General features: G+C 56.8%; 1 protein-coding gene across 35 annotated transcripts in view; it reads right to left on the bottom strand.

Annotated features, from left to right (window-relative positions):
- MINK1 (misshapen like kinase 1) overlaps positions 1-17,622 on the bottom strand; it is a 68,218-nt gene that overhangs the window by 3,953 nt on the left and 46,643 nt on the right. The window contains exons 2-24 of one of the 35 annotated variants that reach the window (XM_063700530.1): positions 15,679-15,744; positions 13,018-13,074; positions 12,801-12,926; positions 9,581-9,691; positions 9,049-9,139; positions 8,438-8,568; positions 8,086-8,140; positions 7,853-7,931; positions 7,425-7,600; positions 6,887-6,956; positions 6,278-6,488; positions 4,315-4,431; positions 3,769-3,855; positions 3,342-3,560; positions 2,953-3,126; positions 2,369-2,569; positions 1,851-1,936; positions 1,575-1,685; positions 1,319-1,431; positions 1,020-1,108; positions 789-812; positions 501-664; positions 12-117 (exon numbers count right to left, since the gene is read on the bottom strand). In XM_063700530.1, coding sequence (XP_063556600.1) covers positions 12-117; positions 501-664; positions 789-812; positions 1,020-1,108; positions 1,319-1,431; positions 1,575-1,685; positions 1,851-1,936; positions 2,369-2,569; positions 2,953-3,126; positions 3,342-3,560; positions 3,769-3,855; positions 4,315-4,431; positions 6,278-6,488; positions 6,887-6,956; positions 7,425-7,600; positions 7,853-7,931; positions 8,086-8,140; positions 8,438-8,568; positions 9,049-9,139; positions 9,581-9,691; positions 12,801-12,926; positions 13,018-13,074; positions 15,679-15,744 — 2,664 coding nt within the window. Of the gene's footprint in view, positions 1-11; positions 118-500; positions 665-788; positions 813-1,019; positions 1,109-1,318; positions 1,432-1,574; positions 1,686-1,850; positions 1,937-2,368; positions 2,630-2,952; positions 3,127-3,341; positions 3,561-3,768; positions 3,856-4,314; positions 4,432-6,277; positions 6,489-6,886; positions 6,957-7,424; positions 7,601-7,852; positions 7,932-8,085; positions 8,141-8,437; positions 8,569-9,048; positions 9,140-9,580; positions 9,692-12,800; positions 12,945-13,017; positions 13,075-15,678; positions 15,745-17,622 lie in introns of those variants that run through there. The other 34 variants (XM_055367189.2, XM_055367187.2, XM_055367188.2 and 31 more) reach the window with 34 other exon arrangements.

Genomic DNA, 17,622 nt, shown 5'->3' with positions numbered 1-17,622 from the left:
GGCTCACTCACGCGCTGGACCACCATGGTGCCGCCCCCGTATGGGGGCTGGGTCCCGGTGATCTCCTCGACGTCGTGGACCACCATGGTGCTGACGCTGTCTGTATCCCCATCGCTGCTGTGAGAGAGGAAGGTGGGGCCCCTCCAGGTCCTGCCCCTGGCCACAGAAGTGCCAAAGGCAGCAGATGGCAGCCAGAGCCCAGGCTTTTGTCTCTATTCAAAACACAACCTGCTCCACCCTCACGGTGTAGCCCCTGCTCCACCGTGAGGTGCTTCCCTGCATGGCACACAGGGCAGGCTGGCACAGGGGCAGACAGGCACTTGAAGAGGCCACCCCACAGGGCAGCGGGAGAGAGACAGGAACCTGCACCCTCACCCCGCTCTCTAGAGAAGGGAGCCGCTCTCCCTCAGACTTGCCCCAAAGCCCCACCTCTTCCCCACTGCCACTTCCCCTCCCTCCCTGTGCCTTGGAGTGGGAGGGCCCCACTCCCGAAGCCGTACCGGCCCCCAGGGGTATCTCTGCTCCCCTCTGCTGGCCCGCCTTCGCCTTCCTCCTCGTCCTCCTCACTGCTTTCCACCTCCTCGCTGGACGACGAGTAGTCCATGGCCTTCTTGGGAGGCCGAGGGGCCTCGTCCAGGGTCCGCTCTTTCAGCAACACGAAGTCCTGCAGGGAGGAGCCACGTGAGGGGCAGGGAGAAGCTGGGCCTGGGTGGAGGTAGACAAAGGGTGCCGGGACACCCCAGCAGGGCGACAGGAGGGGCTCCCACAAGCAGGCCCATCTCACTAACCTCACCAATTGCTCGCTTATAGCTCTGGGAGGGGCCGCAGGGGAAGAAAGAGCCAGGAGAGAGGTTAGGAGAGAGGTTAGAAAAGGTTAGTACCATGAGAAGCACCAGTCCCCTCCATCCCCACAGCCCTTCTCGGTAGATCAGCGGAGACCCCACCCCTGACACCCAGCACCCTGGCGCTAAGCCCCAAACCAGGATGAGGCAGGCCATGCCTGCCACCAGGTGACTCACTGCGGGCCGGCCTGGCCGTGAGCGGTGGTCATCGGGCTTGGCTTTATTCCCAGGGGAGAGCACTGGGGAGCTGTCCAGTTTGGAGGAGGCTGGACGGCAGGGTGGAAGAAGGTCACTGATGCCTGAACAAGGGATGGCCTCAAGCCCACACCCTGAGCCCCAGAACTCAGCCCCAAGTTCCATACCCACACAGGTCCTCCCTGTCCCTGTGGGTGCCCCAGTCCAACGCCACCAAAGGCAGGGTCCATGGTGATAAGCCCCCCGGCCCAGAGCAGGCTGCCCAGCCCTGGCTCACATACCTCCCACGCGGTTCCGCTCCAGTGAGCCAGCCTGGGGGAGGTGCCCGTGAGAGGCTGGAAGGACGCTGTCCGAGCGTTCCCAGCCAGGGTCGCTCCTCCTGAGGTCGGGGTTACTGTTGGGGGGGCAGAGTCAGTGTCAGGGAGGCAGAGTGCTCCCTTCTCTGGGGTGCTGAGCTGCACTGCAGAGGGAGCCATCACCAGGGAAGCGGGTGGCAGAAGTGAGAGGTGAGAGTGAGTCGGGGGACAACTCTATTACCTAGAGGCGTTGGGCGGGCCAGGGGGCTGAGCAGGGGGCCCTGGAGGCTTTGGGGTGCCCCGCTCTGCCCGCCTTTGCAGATAGATTTGCCAGGCGGAGTTGCTGCGAGGTCTGTGAAGGGAGCACAGGGGTGCCGAGGGGGCGGGGGGGGGCGCTGAGGTGATGGGGCTGGGGCTTGCCCACCCCTAGGCGGGTAGGCTGGTAAAGTCCCTGTGCCCCCCTACTCCCTAGGCTGCCCTCAGACCTCACCCAGGCGTTGCCCTACCCAGGCATTACCTGGCACGGACTGCCTGGGCTGGCCGGGACCCTCCGGCCCCACTGGTGTTAAGGGCAGTGGCGATAGATGAGGTCCTCTGAGGCACCTGTGGAGAGAAGTCCACGTGCTGCGAGCTGGCGCTGCGACAGGCACTTCTCAGACGTCTAAGCCTCACCTCTGAGAGGTGAGCTCCCCCACTTTGATGGATGAGAAAACTGAGGTTCAGGGGAGTTAGTGAATCCGTCCAGGGTTATGAAGCTGGATGACGGTGGAGCTGCGGTTCTAACTCGCAAAGTCTGCCCCTTAGCGCTCCCAAAACACCCTGGGCGTTTCTCCATTCCCACGCTCCCCACGGGGACCGATGCCACCCCTCCACGTCGCGTCCTCAGCTGGACGGCTGACCCCGGCAGGGCAGCGCCCTGGCTTTCTCTCGCTTCCCGCCCTGCACTCTTCCTCCATGTGGCCTGCCCCTTCACTGCCCTCCTTCTCCTCATGACTAGCTCTCTGCTTTTCCCTGGGCCTGCAGGACTGTCCTTACCTTGGGTGGGGCCTCGTTATCTGAGCGGACCCAGGCTGGGGGATTCGGGCTGGGGCCAGGTCCTTCAGAGGTGGGGTCTGAATTCTGGCGGATGACAGCTCCTCGGGCACTGGGCGTGGCAGTGGGTGCGGGGATGGCAGGGTCGGGGTCATGGGAGGCTGGGAAGGCAGCCAGGTTTCGGGTGGGCTGGTCCTGCAGGGACTGGGATCGGGGTACAGGTGCTGCATATGGCTTCAGTGGGACCCGGTGTGCCACCAGGCTCTGCAGGGAGAGACCAGGGAGGGTGGGCTGCCTGCTCCATGGCACATCCCCACCTGCGAATCGGGGTCTGGGGTGGGAAGGGACTTTAGTTGCCCCTTCCTCCATTGAAGGACAAGGGGTTCCTTGAGCCTGATGACAGCTAAGTCAGGACAGACACAGGCAGCAAGAAGCAGGTGAGTGAGTCTGTCCACAAGGCCTGTGCTCTGTAATCCTGGCTCAGGGCTGAGCAGGTGTGTGTGTGTGTGCGCGCGCGTGTGTGTGTACCTGTGCTCTGAACAAAGCTCCCTGTGTCTTCATTAAGACAGGGGTGGGGAGAGACTCACCTTGTGCGGTCCCTCCTGGGGCTCCACCGGCCTCTGCATAGGAGGAGTCTGGGAAAGGGGTCCTGGGGGCCCTGGGGAGGCCTGGGGGATGGGGGGCTCAGGCCCCGTGCTGCCTGGCTTGCTCTTGGCCAAGGGAGAGTTCTGCTGCTTGTTCATCCTTGTTCTCTCTTCTACCTGTGATGTGAAGGGATGTCAAGCAGGCCAGCTCTTGCCTCCCTGTTCTCAAAACTGAGGGTCCCACCTGCCCTAACTACTCCCGCCCTACGCTCTGTGCTGTGTGCTCCTTTCCCCTACTTGGTGCCTGCTACTGTGAACAACTACTTCTTGTGGCTCTCCAGGCCTCAGGCAGTGGGACTGCAGTCTCAGGAGGCAAAAGAGGCAGTGAGTACCTCTCGGGCCCAGGCTGGTTTGTCAGTGGGATTCATGCCCCGACCATAATGGTACAGGGGCTTCCTGTCCCCAGGCAGGAGCTGCTGCTGCTGCTGTTTCTGAAGCTGCTGCTGCTGTTGCTGCTGCTGCAGGGACTTGAGGTAGGCATGCTCCTGCTGCAGCTGCCTCTGGAGACGTTCTGACTGCCGCTGCTCCTCCAGCTGCTTCCGCTTGTATTCCTGGGCCCAAGGGTAGGGAGAGAGGGCTCAGCAGGGTGTGGCCCTGGGAGTTAGAGCAGGCATGCCCTCTCTTTTCTCCAACTGCCTAGAGAGGAGATGTATTCCCTTGATGTCCTGGGTGAATCCCTTCCCTTGAAGTGTTCCCATCCCGTTCCAGCAAAGAAGCTCTGAAAAGCATCTTCCCAGAGGACGCTGAGGGACCCGTTACCAGCAGCAGGGCCTGTTCCTGGAGCAGCTGTTGCTGAAGGATCTCGAGCTGTCGCTGCTCCTCCTCTAGCCTGTGACGAATATACTCCTGGGGGACAGGGTGTGGGGTGGGGGGCAGAGGGCAGGGAAGGAGGAAGAGGCAGAGGAGGGCAGCAGCAGCGAGTTGGAGAAGGAGGAAGGGATCCGCAGGAGAATGAGGGGGTGCAGGGGAAGAGTAAGAGAGAGGTAGGCGAGGGGATGACATGAGCCCCATGGGGGCCATGCGGCACAGATGGGGAAGAAGAGGGCACAGGGAATGAGGGGGGATGAGGAAGGGGTCGGGGAGTCAGGGATGGGGTAAAGAGATGGGAATGAGGCAGGGAAGGAAGAGGGAGGGGGTCAGGGTTGGGGTTGAAGGGTGGGAGAAAACAGAGAGAAAGAGTGAAGCTAGAAAAGATAGGAGGAATCTGGGGGTGGGGGAGAGAAGGGGGAAGGGCACGGGGAGCAGGGGCGGCAGGCAGCAGGAGCGGGAGGGCGGGAGGGCAGGGATGCGGGTGCGGCGCTCTACCTGCTCACGCTCCGCCTGCCGCCGCTCCTCCTCCCGCCGCAGAACCTGCATGTCCTCCAGCCGCCGCTGCTGCTCCTTCTCCTGCAGCTTCCGCTGCTCCCGCTCCCGCCGCTGTTGCTGTGGGGAGAGCCAGGTGGTCTTAAGAACCATACCGGACATCGCGTCAGCACTGCCCCTCCATGGACAGGGAGGGGAGCCCTCCTTGCTCACCACGGAGGGTGGTGAGAGAGACCGGCTTCCGCTTGTTTCTGCAACTATACCCATCCCCACCCAAGGGCCCGCGGGGCTGGGCTCGGGTAAACAGCCGGTAGCTGTGACGAGAGAGGCTGTGCGACTGACTGCTGCCTGTGGGGTGGGCTTAGCTAGACAACACCTTCCACTCCCCACACCCCACCAAACAACAAACCAAAGCCGAACTCAAAACAAGCCTCCCCAGCACTCCTAGCCTAAAATCGACCTTTGCCTGAAGTCCATATAGAGCAGGTCGTAGTGATAGCCTTTGGCCACAAGAGGGCACCAGGTGCCCGTGCACAGAAAGCACAGAAAAGAGGGACCTGGCCCACTCCTTGACAAGCGCCAGTGCCCAGGTGGTACTTTACTTTCACGGTATTTCTGTGGTGGCTTTCACGAAGTCTACCACCACCACCACCAACAAAAGCACACACCCTGAGGGACCCTTACACTTGAGGGAACTTGTGCCTACTTCTGCAATGAAGTTGCCAGCAGGCCTTCTCCAGGTAACACCTTGTTAGATAGGACTTTGTGGCTGGGTGCGGTGGCTCACACCTGTAATCCCAGCACTTTGGGAGGCCGAGGCAGGTGGATCACCTGAGGTCGGGAGTTCGAGACCAGCCTGACCAACATGCAGAAACCCTGTCTCTACTGAAAAAAATACAAAATTAGCCGGGCGTGGTGGCGCATTCCTGTAATCCCAGCTCCTCAGGAGGCTGAGGCAGGAGAATCACTTGAACCTGGGAGACGGAAGTTTTGCGGTGAGCCTAGAGTGCGCCACTACACTCGCCACCCTGGGCAACAAGAGCAAAACTCCATCTCAAAAAAAAAAAAAAAAGATAGGACTTTGTTACTATACTATCTGAACGCTATATTTATTTTTTTATATTTTGGAGACGGAGTCTTGCTCTGTTCCCCAGGCCAGTGGTGTGATCTCAGCTCACTACAACTTCCACCTCCCAGGTTCAAGCGATTCTCCTGCCTCAGCCTCCTAAGTAGCTGGAACTATAGGCACGTGCACCACCACGCCTGGCTAATTTTTGTATCTTTAGTAGAGATGGGGTTTCACCATATTAGACAGGCTGGTCTCGAACTCCTGATCTCACAATCCGCCCCCATCCTCCGCCTCCCAAAGTGCTGGGATTACAGGCGTGAGCCACCTCACCTGGCCTATATTTTCAAAACTGCACAAGGCTCTTCTGTAGCAGGTTTTCTTGCAAATTATTTTTTGTTCAACAATGAGAGGGCCTACTTTGGGGGTAGCAGGTGGACAGTGTGGGTGCTGCGGGTTATTGCTTATTATTATTAGAGACGGAGTCTTGCTCTGTCACCCAGGCTGGAGTGCAGTGGTGTGATCTCTGCTCACTGCAACCTCTGCTCCCGGGTCCAAGCAATTCTCCTGCCTCAGCCTCCGGAGTAGCTGGGATTACAGGCATGCGCCACCACGCCTGGCTAATTTTTGTATTATTAGTAGAGATGGGGTTTCACCATGTTGGCCAGGCTGGTCTCAAACTCCTGACCTCAGGTGATCCGCCCACCTCAGCCTCCCAAAGTGCTGGGATTACATTTTTTGTTAAGTCCAGCTCATCATGAAATTTGAAATCATATAATTGTTTCAACAGAAATGCCATTCATTTAAGGCATTTTAAAACCTGTTCTCCAAGGCCCTAATGGACCCGGGGCAGGTCAGGAGGAGGCCGGGGCAGGCCTGGGCCCTTGGGAGACAGCCCACCTCCTCCACACGGCGCCGCTCCTCCTTCTGCTCCTCTATGCGCCGCTGCCGCTGGTGCAGCAGGTGTTTGATGTGTGCCTCGGGGTCTCGCTGCTGCTGCTGCTGCAGCTGCTGCTGCTGTTTTAAAGCCTCTGAGTTGCTCTTATTTTCCTGCTGGAGCCGGAGAAACTCCCGGCGTAGAGTCGACTCTCCAGGCACGTTCATGATGGAGCTGGGCAGGGGTGGCACAAAGAAGCACTGGGGTCAGAACCCTGTTGGTTCCCACTCTCAACCCCGTGGGCCCGCCTGAGTGGGTGCTTTAACTGGATCAAAGCCTCTGCCTCTGGCCACTCCCAGGTGGCCAGGAGACTTACCATCCCCTTCTGCCCGGTCTTCAGTCCTGTCCTCCTTTCCTGTTACTGCTGAGCCCCACATTCACCCCGAATTGCTCTCTCCCCAGCTCTTGCTCAGTCATTCGTTCCACTTCTTAGCACTCAGAAATTTGGTTTCTAGGAGTCTCTACCTCTCTGTGCCCACCACCCCCAGGCCGAGTCCCCAAAGCCAAGCACTACTGTAGTCTCCCCACTCAGCGATGACCGCCCCAACCCCCACTCCGCCTGCCAGGCCTACCTTGGCTCCCCTTCCTCTCCATGGCTGTCATCTTCCTCCTCGCTGCCGCTGTACTCATATTCTGTCTCCTCTGCAGGGGGAGGCCACTGCAGTTATCTCACCCAGCGCCCCAGACCCGCCGTGGGCTAGGGAAACCTCGGGTGGGGATAACCAGGTCTCTCTGGCTGGGCAAGCATGAGGGGCCCCACCCACTTCCTGGGGGCAATGGGAGGACAGCAGGTCTCAGGTGTGGGCCTGGACAGGGACCGGGACTGGGTCCCAGGGCAGCTGAGGTGTGGCAGAGCCTGTGCTTGTGCTTAGCGTGGAGTTTTTGTAAGGATGTGAAAGGCCGGTCCTCCTTTGGAAGGCTGATTCAGACTGGGAGGGAAAGGAGGGAAAACCTCTTGGGGGTTGCAAGTTTGAGAACGATCTCCTCGGACAGGGAGAGCTGGGGCCAAGGAGAGGAGCAGGAAGGGGAGCCAGGAGCGAGCAGGGCTGGCAGAGAGGAGCCAGGCTGGAGTGTCCCCTAGTACCTGCCCCCTCCAGCCTGCCCACTGACCTTTCTCACCCCGCTTCTTCCGGGATCGGTCAATGTGGTCCTTAAGCTGGATGCGGACCTGCCGCTCCGTGGGCTGGTCCCGGATGAAGGGAAACTTCAGTAGCTGCTCCGTGGGTGGGCGGCTCAGGTAAGTCTTGATGAGACATGTGTCAATGAAGTCAATGAACTTCTTAGACCTGGAAACAGTGGTGGCTCACACTGGGAGGGTCCCCTCAGAAGGGATGGGTGCAGGAGGAAGAGGGTGGATCATTCATCCACAAGCCACCTTGACGTCCCTCCTGTCTTCATATCCCAACACCAGTCACCGCCCTCTGCCCCCCAAAATCTCTTCTCTGGTGAGATCCAAGCCTGAGCACAGAGGGCATGAAGGTGGGGATGGCCTTGTCCAGGGACCTTCCTTCCCAGAGCCCACACTCTCAGAGACCTACCACTTCTTGGACTTGAGCCTGGGTGGAGGGTTCCGAGGAATGAGGAAGAGGGCTCGCATGGGGTGCATGTCACACAGAGCTGGACACAGAGGAGACACCCTCAGTCCCTTTCACTGCACTGGGAGCTACAGGACCCTTCCTTGGCAGGGTCCCAGGACCCACCTCCTCCCTACAGCCACTCTCTGGGCCCTTCCTTTCCCTCCCCTCCCACTCCCGGCAGACTCAGAACTTACGGGGGGCTCCCTCTGCCATCTCGATGGCTGTGATTCCTAGAGACCAAATGTCACTCTATAGACGGGAAAGAAGGAACAAGTGAATATTCCTGACAAGTCTGCCCTGCAACCTCTCTTCACCCACCATCCTGGCCTCTCAGGAGCCTTCCTGGGCCACACCCCTTCCTGCAGCAGTGCCTTCCAACCCATCCCATCTTCCCACCCACACTTGCCTTGCCGTAAGATGTTCCCCAGCCCCTCACTGCTAACATCATCTGACCTTCCTCTGTTCCCCAGCCTGCTCAGGCCCCGTGGTCCCCATATTGCTTCCTACCCTTGGCAGCCCCCATGCTCCCAACTTTCCACTCCATACCCTGTAATCATAGGTGGCATCAGGGTTCTCATCACAGGCGATGACCTCTGGAGCCATCCAGTAGGGAGTCCCAATGAAAGTGTTCCGTCTGCCCACAGTGCGGTCCAGCTGAGCACTCACCCCAAAATCCACTGTGAAGACACAGAGGGAGGGGTCAGTGTGGGGAGTCACCTCTGCTCCCTTGCCTCACATCCCTGCGTGCACACACAGGACTTGCCTGAGCCAGCTGTGGTCCTGGCCCGACCCAGACATCCCAGCACCCTCCTTTACCCCACCACCATCCTGAAGAACCCGATTCCATCTTCCTGCATCTTAGAGAAAAACCCAGGTAAAAGGATCACGGACAGCATCCCAGGCAGGAGGGCCATCAAATCCCATCTCCCCAGAGCAACCTGCAGAGCACCTGGCCCGTAACAGGTGACAGGTGAAGAGATTCCTGAGGGATTTTCAGCAGGAGGCAGGGCATTCCAGGGGGAGAGGGGAAAGGGGAGGGAGTGAGCCTCCCCAATAGGGAGGGAGTTGGGCCTGAGCCACCAGAGAGAAAAAGGGGCCCCTCATTCTCTGTTCTGGAGGTGAAAGGGCCTCGTCAGCCTTAGAAGGAGCCGGCGCACCTAGCTTGACCTCAGCATTCTCTGTCAGCAGCACATTCTGCCCCTTGATGTCTCGATGGATTACCTTGTGGGCATGGAGATGGGCCAGACCCTGGGACAGGAGAGCAGGGAAAATTAGCCATGGTGTTGGATGGGGTAGGAAAGAGTAAGTGGGGAGTGAGTTGAGGGGACAAGGAGCAGTCAGTCTGGACAGGGCTGGGCTGAAGGAGCAGACCCTCTCCACCAGGAGCCCAAGCAAGCTGAGCTGTCCTGGAGAGCTTCCTCAGAGAGGTGGCTCCAGGTGAATTCCCAGCAGTTGCAGGGTTACAGGTGGAGAAGCAGCAGAGCTTGGAAACAGGAGCTTTTCTCCTCCGACAGCCTGAGACTTCCCAAGGTGTGGAACCTGCTTCCACATCCCACCCGCATCAGGCCTGCTGCTCCCTAAAGAGGGCAGTGATGTCTCCTCCCAGCGCAGGGAGGATCTTTGCTCATGGAGAAGCTCCAGCCAGGGTAGCGGAGGAGGAGAAGACAAGGGGAGGGGCCTTGAGCTCACCCTGAGGATCTCCCTGCAGATATAGGCGATACAGTCCTCCTTCAGGGCGTTGCCTTTCGTGTTCTTCACCAGGTCAGTCACTGAACCAGCACCACAGAACTCCATCACCAGCTAGGATCCCAGGAAGGTACCGAAAGGAAACGTATCAGTCAGACAAGCCCTCCCACCCCTGCCCCACTCCCCTGCTAGACTCCTGGAGGAGGATAAGAGACCTTGGGGTTAGAACTGGTATGAGCTAGAGAGCAAGGGCCACAGAAGCCTCACAAAGGCCACAGGATTTCCTGAAGTCAAGACAGAGGGAAAAAGGCTGGGTGCGGTGGCTCATGCCTGTAATCCCAGCACTTTGGGAGGCTGAGGCAGGCAGATCACCTGAGGTCAGGAGTTCAAGACCAGCCTGGCCAACATGGTGAGCAAGACTCCATCTCAAAAAAAAAAAAAAAAAGAGAGGAGAAGGAATACAGATGGAAAAGAACTGGCAGGGTGGGACTGGGTTTAGAGTAGGAGTCCAAGGAATCCCTGAAACTATAAACAAAATGATGCAGGTATATGCATTTTCCCTGAGGAAGGGTCTAGTACTTTCATCAGATTCTCATTGGGATTCCAAACCCTAAAGGGGTTAAGAACTACTGCTTTATGGCTGGGCGCGGTGGCTCACTCCTGTAATCCCAGGATTTTGGGAGGCCGAGGTGGGTGGATCACAAGGTCAGGAGTTCAAGACCATCCTGGATAACACGGTGAAACCCTGTCTCTACTAAAAAAAAAAAAAAAAAAAAAAGTAGCCGGGCGTGGTGGCAGGCTCCTGTAGTCCCAGCTACTTGGGAGGCTGAGGCAGGAGAATGGCGTGAACCCGGAAGGCGGAGCTTGCAGTGAGCTGAGATTGCGCCACTGAACTCCAGCCTGGGTGACAGAGTGAGACTGTCTCAAAAAACAAACAAACAAACAAAAAAACCCAAAACAAAATACTACTACTTTCGGCCGGGCTCAGTGGCTCATGCCTGTAATCCTAGCACTTTGGGAGGCCGAGGCAGGCGGATCACGAGGTCAGGAATTCGAGACCATCCTGGCTAACATGGTGAAACCCCATCTCTACTAAAGATACAAAAAATTAGCCGGGTATGGTGGTGGGCGCCTGTAATCCCAGCTACTCAGGATGCTGACACAGGAGAATCGCTTGAACCTGGGAGGCAGAGGTTACAGTGAGCCGAGATCGCGCTGCTGCACTCCAGCCTGAGTGACAGAGCAAGACTCTGTCTCAAAAAAAAAAAAAAGGAACTTCTGCTTTGGATCAGGGCTGGCCCAAGGCCTGCTTCTATATGATCAGCAAGTCAAGAATGGTTTTTCCTTTTTTTTTTTTTTTTGAGACAGGGTCTTACTCTGTCGCCCAGAGTGGAGTGCAGTGGCGCGATCTCAGCTCACTGCAACCTCCGCCTCCCAGGTTCAAGCGATTCTCCTGCCTCAGCCTCCCAAGTAGCTGGGATTACAGGCGCATGCCACCACGCCCGGCTAATTTTTGTATTTTCAGTAGAGATGAGGTGTCACCGTGTTGGCCAGGCTGGTCTTGAACTCCTGACCTCAGGTGATCCTCCTGCCCCAGCCTCCCGAAGTGCTGGGATTACAGGCTTGAGCCATTGCGTCTGGCCTGGGTTTTACATTTTTAAATGGTTGCGGGAAAAAACAAAAAAAGGAATCCTAAATGACATGTGAAAGTGTAAAACATTGAAACGTGAGTGACCGCAGTGAGGGTGCTGGGGTTATAGCCACACTCATTCGTTTACGTACTGACTATTGCTGCTTTCGTGGTACAACAACAGAACTGTGCAGCTGGGACAGCAAATATGACCTGCAAAGCCTGAAATATTTACCATCTGGCCCTTCACAGAAGAAGTTTGCCAGTCCCTGACTTAGAAGCAGAAAGGGGGCTAAGAATTAGTGATTCTCTAGGTCTGCTAGAGACATAAAGAGTGCATAGGGTCTACGTCGACAGCTGCAACAGGGAACCTGGGAAGACCCTGAGAGAAACTCCTCCAGCACAGATAGTAACAAGGCCAGGAGATGAGGAGGGCTCTGGGTCTGCACCTCCCAGGGAGAGCAGCTGAGACCCGGAGGCAGAGAAGATGGCTCCAACCAGTCTTCCTGGAAATCAGCATGCTCGTCCAAGTTTTCACTAAAAGCCACATCCAATGCAGGAAAAGGTTGGGTGGACACATATATTTGCATATGCAATAAAAGTAATTTGCATGTGCCTACTCCTTGGAGAGCAGAGCACAGTGAGAGGAGGGGAGGACCTGTGCCCAACAGGTCCAGAAGGGGGCGCCTGGCCACTAATGCCTCTAGCCCACCGCGATCTCCACCACACACACCTGGCAGGTAGACCTCCCCGTCACCTTTCTCCCTTTCTTTGTGTGCATGAGTGTGTGTGTTCCCAAAAAGCCAAAGGGCCTTGGAGGCCAGGACCATGGCTCATGCTCATCTATACAGAGTATACAGAAGTGCTTAGTAAGTGCTTCTCTGAATGGCTGTTGGGAGGGGAGACCTGGCGTCAGCGCCAAAACTCCCGACAGCCATTGCCACACTCCCTGCTGCTCCATCCTCAGGGACTGGGCTCAGTACCACAAAGGGTGAGGCTGGGGGAACATGTCAGCACCAGTGCCCAGGCTAGGGAGGGGAATGACTCTTAGGAATGTTCTGGGCCAGGCAGGAGGAATTTGGGGGAGGCCCCAAGCTCTGCAGCAGCTCTGGTTTGAATGATGACCCAGAAGGGCTGGGTGCTCTGTAGCATCTGGGGTTCTGGGAGGGGTCTGGGCCCTGTTATCTCCCACAAATATTTTGGTTCTGTTGCTTTCCCAGGAGCTGTGCTCAAAGGCAGGAAAACGGATGGACGGCCTCCCCACGGTCTCTCTCCCCTTTGCCAGGATTATATTTATTTATTAAGAGCCGATCGCACAGTGTGAGACACTGGTTAGGGGAAGGGTTGGGGCAAACGCCAGGACCCCTCCCCACAAAACACTCAAAGGATGAGATGCTGCAGTTCATGGGGGCTGGAGTGCGGGGCCATCCATGAGGCAGGAGGCCCCTCTGGGTCCAGGGACAGGGGAGGCTGGGTAGACCGGAGGGAGGGTAGCTGGCAAGGAGAGATGCTGGGCACTGATACTGAGTCCTAGTGAACAGCCCGGAGACAGGGATTGCGGGGAGGGAAGGCGGGCAGGGGCGCGTTTCTCACCCAGAGCTGGTCATCGTTTCCTGGGGGGCTCTTCTTGATGAAGGCTCCATAGTAGGTGGCGATGTTGCGGTGGTGAGAGTACTTTTTCAGCATGTTGATCTCCTGTTTGATCTCTTCCTCCTCGTCCTAAGCAGATGGGAGGAGCTGAGCCCTGAGACTCCCCCCAAACTCCCTTCTCACTGGTCCGACTCTCCCACTGCCCAGCTCCACTCCCTACCTCCGTGACATCCATGACCTTGATGGCAGCCAGCTGCCCCGTCTTGACATGCCGACCCTGCAGGACAGAGGGATCTGAGTCTATGCTCAGAGGGTGGAGCGTAGAGAGGGTTTGACTCTAGGAGACACAGCTCTTTTTTTTGAGACAGGGTCTCGCTCTGTCGCCCAGACTAGAGTGCAGTGGCGCGATCTCGGCTCACGGCCTGCTCCACCTCCCGGGTTCACGCCATTCTCCTGCCTCAGCCTCCCGGATAGCTGGGACTACAGGCACCCACCACCTCGCCCGGCTAATTTTTTTGTGTTTTTAGTAGAGATGGGGTTTCACCGTGTTAGCCAGGATGGTCTCAACCTCCTGACCTCGTGATCCGCCCGCCTCGGCCTCCCAAAGTGCTGGGATGACAGGCATGAGCCACCGCGCCCGGCCCGACTGTTTTCTATCTTACAAAGTGCCCCTCAGCCGGGCGCCGTGGCTCATGCCTGTAATCCCAGCACTTTGAGAGGCCGAGGCAGGTGGATCACTTGAGACCAGGAGTTCGAGACTAGCCTGGCTAACACGGTGAAACCCCATCTCCACTAAAAATACAAAAAATTAGCTGGGTGTCATGGTGGGCGCCTATAATCCCAGCTACTCAGGAGGCTGAGGCACGAGAATTGCCTGAACCTGGGAGGCAAGCTGAGACTGTGCCACTGCACTCCCACCTGGGGGACAACGCAAGACTCTGTCTCAAAAAAAAAAGAAAAAGAAAAAAAAAAAGAAAGTACCCCTCATTGTGGCTACACACCTCAGTGAATGTGCTGCTCATGGGAGTGGACAGAGGGAGAGCGCTCCTGAGCCATCATGTCCAACAGAAAAACCACCTACAGTGGACTTCCAAGTTGCAGGCTCAATAAAGGCAAAGGGTCTCCTCCCATAAAAACTCAAGACAGATGAGGGAGAAACATTTATGTTCTGTTCCAGCCTCTCTGGCTTGGACTTTCTACAGTCTGAAAGTTAGAGCAGGGCGTGAAAGATACTTCTCCACCCTAACGGAGGACAGAGGCAGTAGGAGGAGGAGGCTAGGGAGGGAGGGGCTTTGCCTCACCCTCTTCTCCTAAGCAAGAGAAAATGCTGCAGTGCTTTCCTGACTCACCAACTCTGGACAGAAGGCCCCTCCCAGAATCAACTTCACCCACAAAGCTTTTTATTCTTGTCGATAGGGAAAGAACAGAGACAGAGCTGAGATTTTAAGGAACTCAGAGAAACACAGAGGGGCCCGCTGACATGTGCTAATGCTCCTGTCACCAGTCCTAGTGGGAAGAAACTTCCTCTTCTTGAGTGTGTCCCCAGCCATTGCCCTCCTCCCCCAACATCCTTCTGAAATTCCCAGTGGGAGCATCTAAGGCTTGGAGAGGAACGCCCAAAGGCTTCCTGGGGACGAGCAGGATGGAGGAAGGTGGCCCCTCATGGGGATGGACTGGCTTTGCCAGCCCATGGGTAATTTTTATCCTCAGCCATTCAAGACCCCAAGCCCAGAGATGCAGGAGCACACGGCACCACTATTCCCATGGCAACAACAAGGCAAGAGATTGCGGGTGGGGTGCCTGTTTCCCCAAAGTTTGCAAGAGAAGGAGTGTAAGAGAAAGGCAGGTGGTCTCAGCGACACAGGAAACACGGGGCTAGAGATGTAGAAGAGACTTGTGACAGTATCAAGCACTCTGTCTGGAGATGAAAAAGCCACGGGCCCCAGGGGGCTCCAGTTAGAGGCAGCATTCACCCTGAGCATCCTCACTCCCTGCTGGAGCGGCTCCCCCCATCCAAGTGTCAGCAGTGGTCAGGCCACCTTACTCCCCGCTGGAGCGGCTCCCACAATCCAAGTGTGAGCAGTGGTCAGGCCACCTTACTCCCCGCTGGAGCGGCTCCCACAATCCAAGTGTGAGCAGTGGTCAGGCCACCTTACTCCCCGCTGGAGCGGCTCCCACAATCCAAGTGTGAGCAGTGGTCAGGCCACCTTACTCCCCGCTGGAGCGGCTCCCACAATCCAAGTGTGAGCAGTGGTCAGGCCACCTTACTCCCCGCTGGAGCGGCTCCCACAATCCAAGTGTGAGCAGTGTGGTCAGGCCACACGAGAGGGCTGGGCTGGCCAACCTAAAAGCTACCATCGGTGGCTGAGAACCTGCCACTTCCGTCAGGGACAGAGGCAGCTCAAAAGCAGAAAGGCTGAGCTCTGGCCCCAGCAGGCCAGCTGTGGGAGCAGAGGCCACATCCCCTCTGCAGAAGGCCACCCATTAGGTCCCACTACCTCAAAGTCCTGGGTCTCTTTGTGGTCCAGGGAGAGGCCAAACCCACATCTCTGGCCTTAGCTCTCTCTGAATCCCAGGAGAGTTCTGACACACAAGGCCGTATGCCCTTCCACCTGCTCTCACTGCTGCAGGCCACCCTGCCTGGCTGCTGGCCTGTTCCCACCATGTCCGTGACTGGGTCTGCACTCAGGTAGAGAGAGGCATCAACAGTACCTCCTTCTGGGTGCTCTTTCCTCTCCCCGACTCTACCTTTCCAGGGCCCTAGACTCTAGCATCTCCCATAGCCCCCTTCAGACCTGCAGACCAGGAATCTACTTCCTTCCACTCCTCCCAAGACTGCCCTGCAGATGTGGAGGTCATACGTCCACACCATTCGTCTCACCTTGTACACCTGTCCGTAGGTTCCATTGCCGACCACCTCCACAAGCTCAAAGATCCCAGCAGGGTCCTAGGGGCAGGAGACAGGAGGGAGACAGAAGAATACTGTGTCAGGACTTCAGAAAAGGATTACAGAGCTAGAGGGGGGTAAAGTGGTATCCAGTCAAGATATGGGAGTGAAGACCAGCGTATCAGGAGGGCACGTGGCAGGAACCCTGGTGGCTGGCTGCCCTTTTCCTGGATTGGTTCAGAGTGAATGTTCTATGGGAAAAGTTGGAAGAAGTGAGTGGCCGGGCGCGGTGGCTCACGCCTGTAATCCCAGCACTTTGGGAGGCTGAGGCGGGTGGATCACAAGGCCAGGAGATCGAGACCATGCTGGCTAACATGGTGAAACCCCATCTCTACTAAAAATACAAAAAATTAGCTAGGTGTGGTGGCAGGCGCCTGTAGTCCCAGCCACTTGGGAGGCTGAGGCAGGAGAATGGCGTGAACCCGGGAGACAGAGCTTGCAGTGAGCTGAGATTGTGCCACTGCACTCCAGCCTGGGCGACAGAGCGAGACTCCGTCACAAAAAAAAAAAAAAAAAAAATAGAAGTAAGAGAACGTGGAAGTCAGAGCGCAGATGGCTTTTCAAAGACATGTTCCCGATTTCAAATCCACTGAGAAACTGCGTCTGTACCCTCATCTGCAAAATGAGGGTGCCCGAGTACCTTCCTCTGGGGTTGGTACTCACATTTTAAGTGAAGAAATGCCCATCAAATGCTTCAGATGGTTCCTGGCACCAGAGCGTGTGCCCAATAAAAGTTAATGACCATTATTATTATCTTACTTCTTAAAAGTAGGGATGAGGAAAGCTAGCAGGGAGCAGGAATTTCAGGGCCACCATCCTTTTGTCCTTCCCTCTTCCCAGTCCCCCTGAGACTGAGGGCTTCCAGGCCAGGGTTTGAGGCAATTGGGGCCAAAGGGACCTGGAGGGAGGGAGTCAGCAGGTGATGGTGAGAAAGGGCCTCTGAGAAGGGAGAACTTTCTGTTCCTACTTTTCTGAGCCAAGCAGTGCCAGGAGGAGACGGCCCGAAGGGCTCAAACAAAGCCTCTAAAGAGGCTCATCCTCCCCCTGGGCCAAGAGCAGGCAGGCCAGGCCTCAGCAACACAGCTGCGGTCGGGAGGCCACCCACACCCTCCTGGCAGAACCTTTTTTTTTGAGAGAAAGAAGTTGGGAGGTGGAGCTGCAAGCTGAAGAGAGATACAGCCCAGTACTGTCCACACTCCTGCACCTCCTGCAGAATGATGGCTCTTTTTTTTTTTTTCTTTTGAGACTGAGTCTCACTCTGTCACCCAGGCTGGGTGCAGTGGTACAATCACAGCTCACTGCAGCCTCAGTCTCCTGGGTTCAAGCAATCCTCCTACCTCAGCCTCCTGAACAGCTGGGACCACAGGCATGCACCACCACTCCTGGCTAGTTTTTTTATTTTTAGTAGAGATGGGGTGTCACTATGTTGCCCAGGCTGTTCTTAAACTTCTGAGTTCAAGCAGTCCTCCTGCCTTGGCCTCCCAAAGTACTGGGATTACAGGTGTGAGCCACCACGCCTGCCTCAGTCAGAGCTGACAGTTCTGACAGTCCTGGTGTTTCACAGGGCGGGCCCGTCCCCACCGCTGCGGGGACCGAGCGGAGGCAGAAAGTGAGGATGGCACTTGGGAATAAACTCTCCAGGCAACACGTGGCCTCTGTGCTGATAATCCTAAAAGCATATAATCCAAAACTCCTTTCTCCTTGATTTTGAAAGCTAACATAGGGTTTCCGGGAGGAAAAAAAAAATCCCACGACCAAAAAACCCCACATCCATGCCAATAAAAGCACTTCATCCACTGAAGTAATAAGCCCAAGGAAGACGACTTGGGCGTGTTGAAGACCAGAGAGACACCAGCCCAAGGCTTTTAAAAAATGTCC

The sequence above is a fragment of the Gorilla gorilla genome, chromosome 19 (assembly GCF_029281585.2).
Source record: "Gorilla gorilla gorilla isolate KB3781 chromosome 19, NHGRI_mGorGor1-v2.1_pri, whole genome shotgun sequence".
In the NCBI taxonomy this organism is placed as follows: domain Eukaryota; kingdom Metazoa; phylum Chordata; class Mammalia; order Primates; family Hominidae; genus Gorilla; species Gorilla gorilla.
This window is presented reverse-complemented; position numbering and strand designations above follow the sequence as displayed.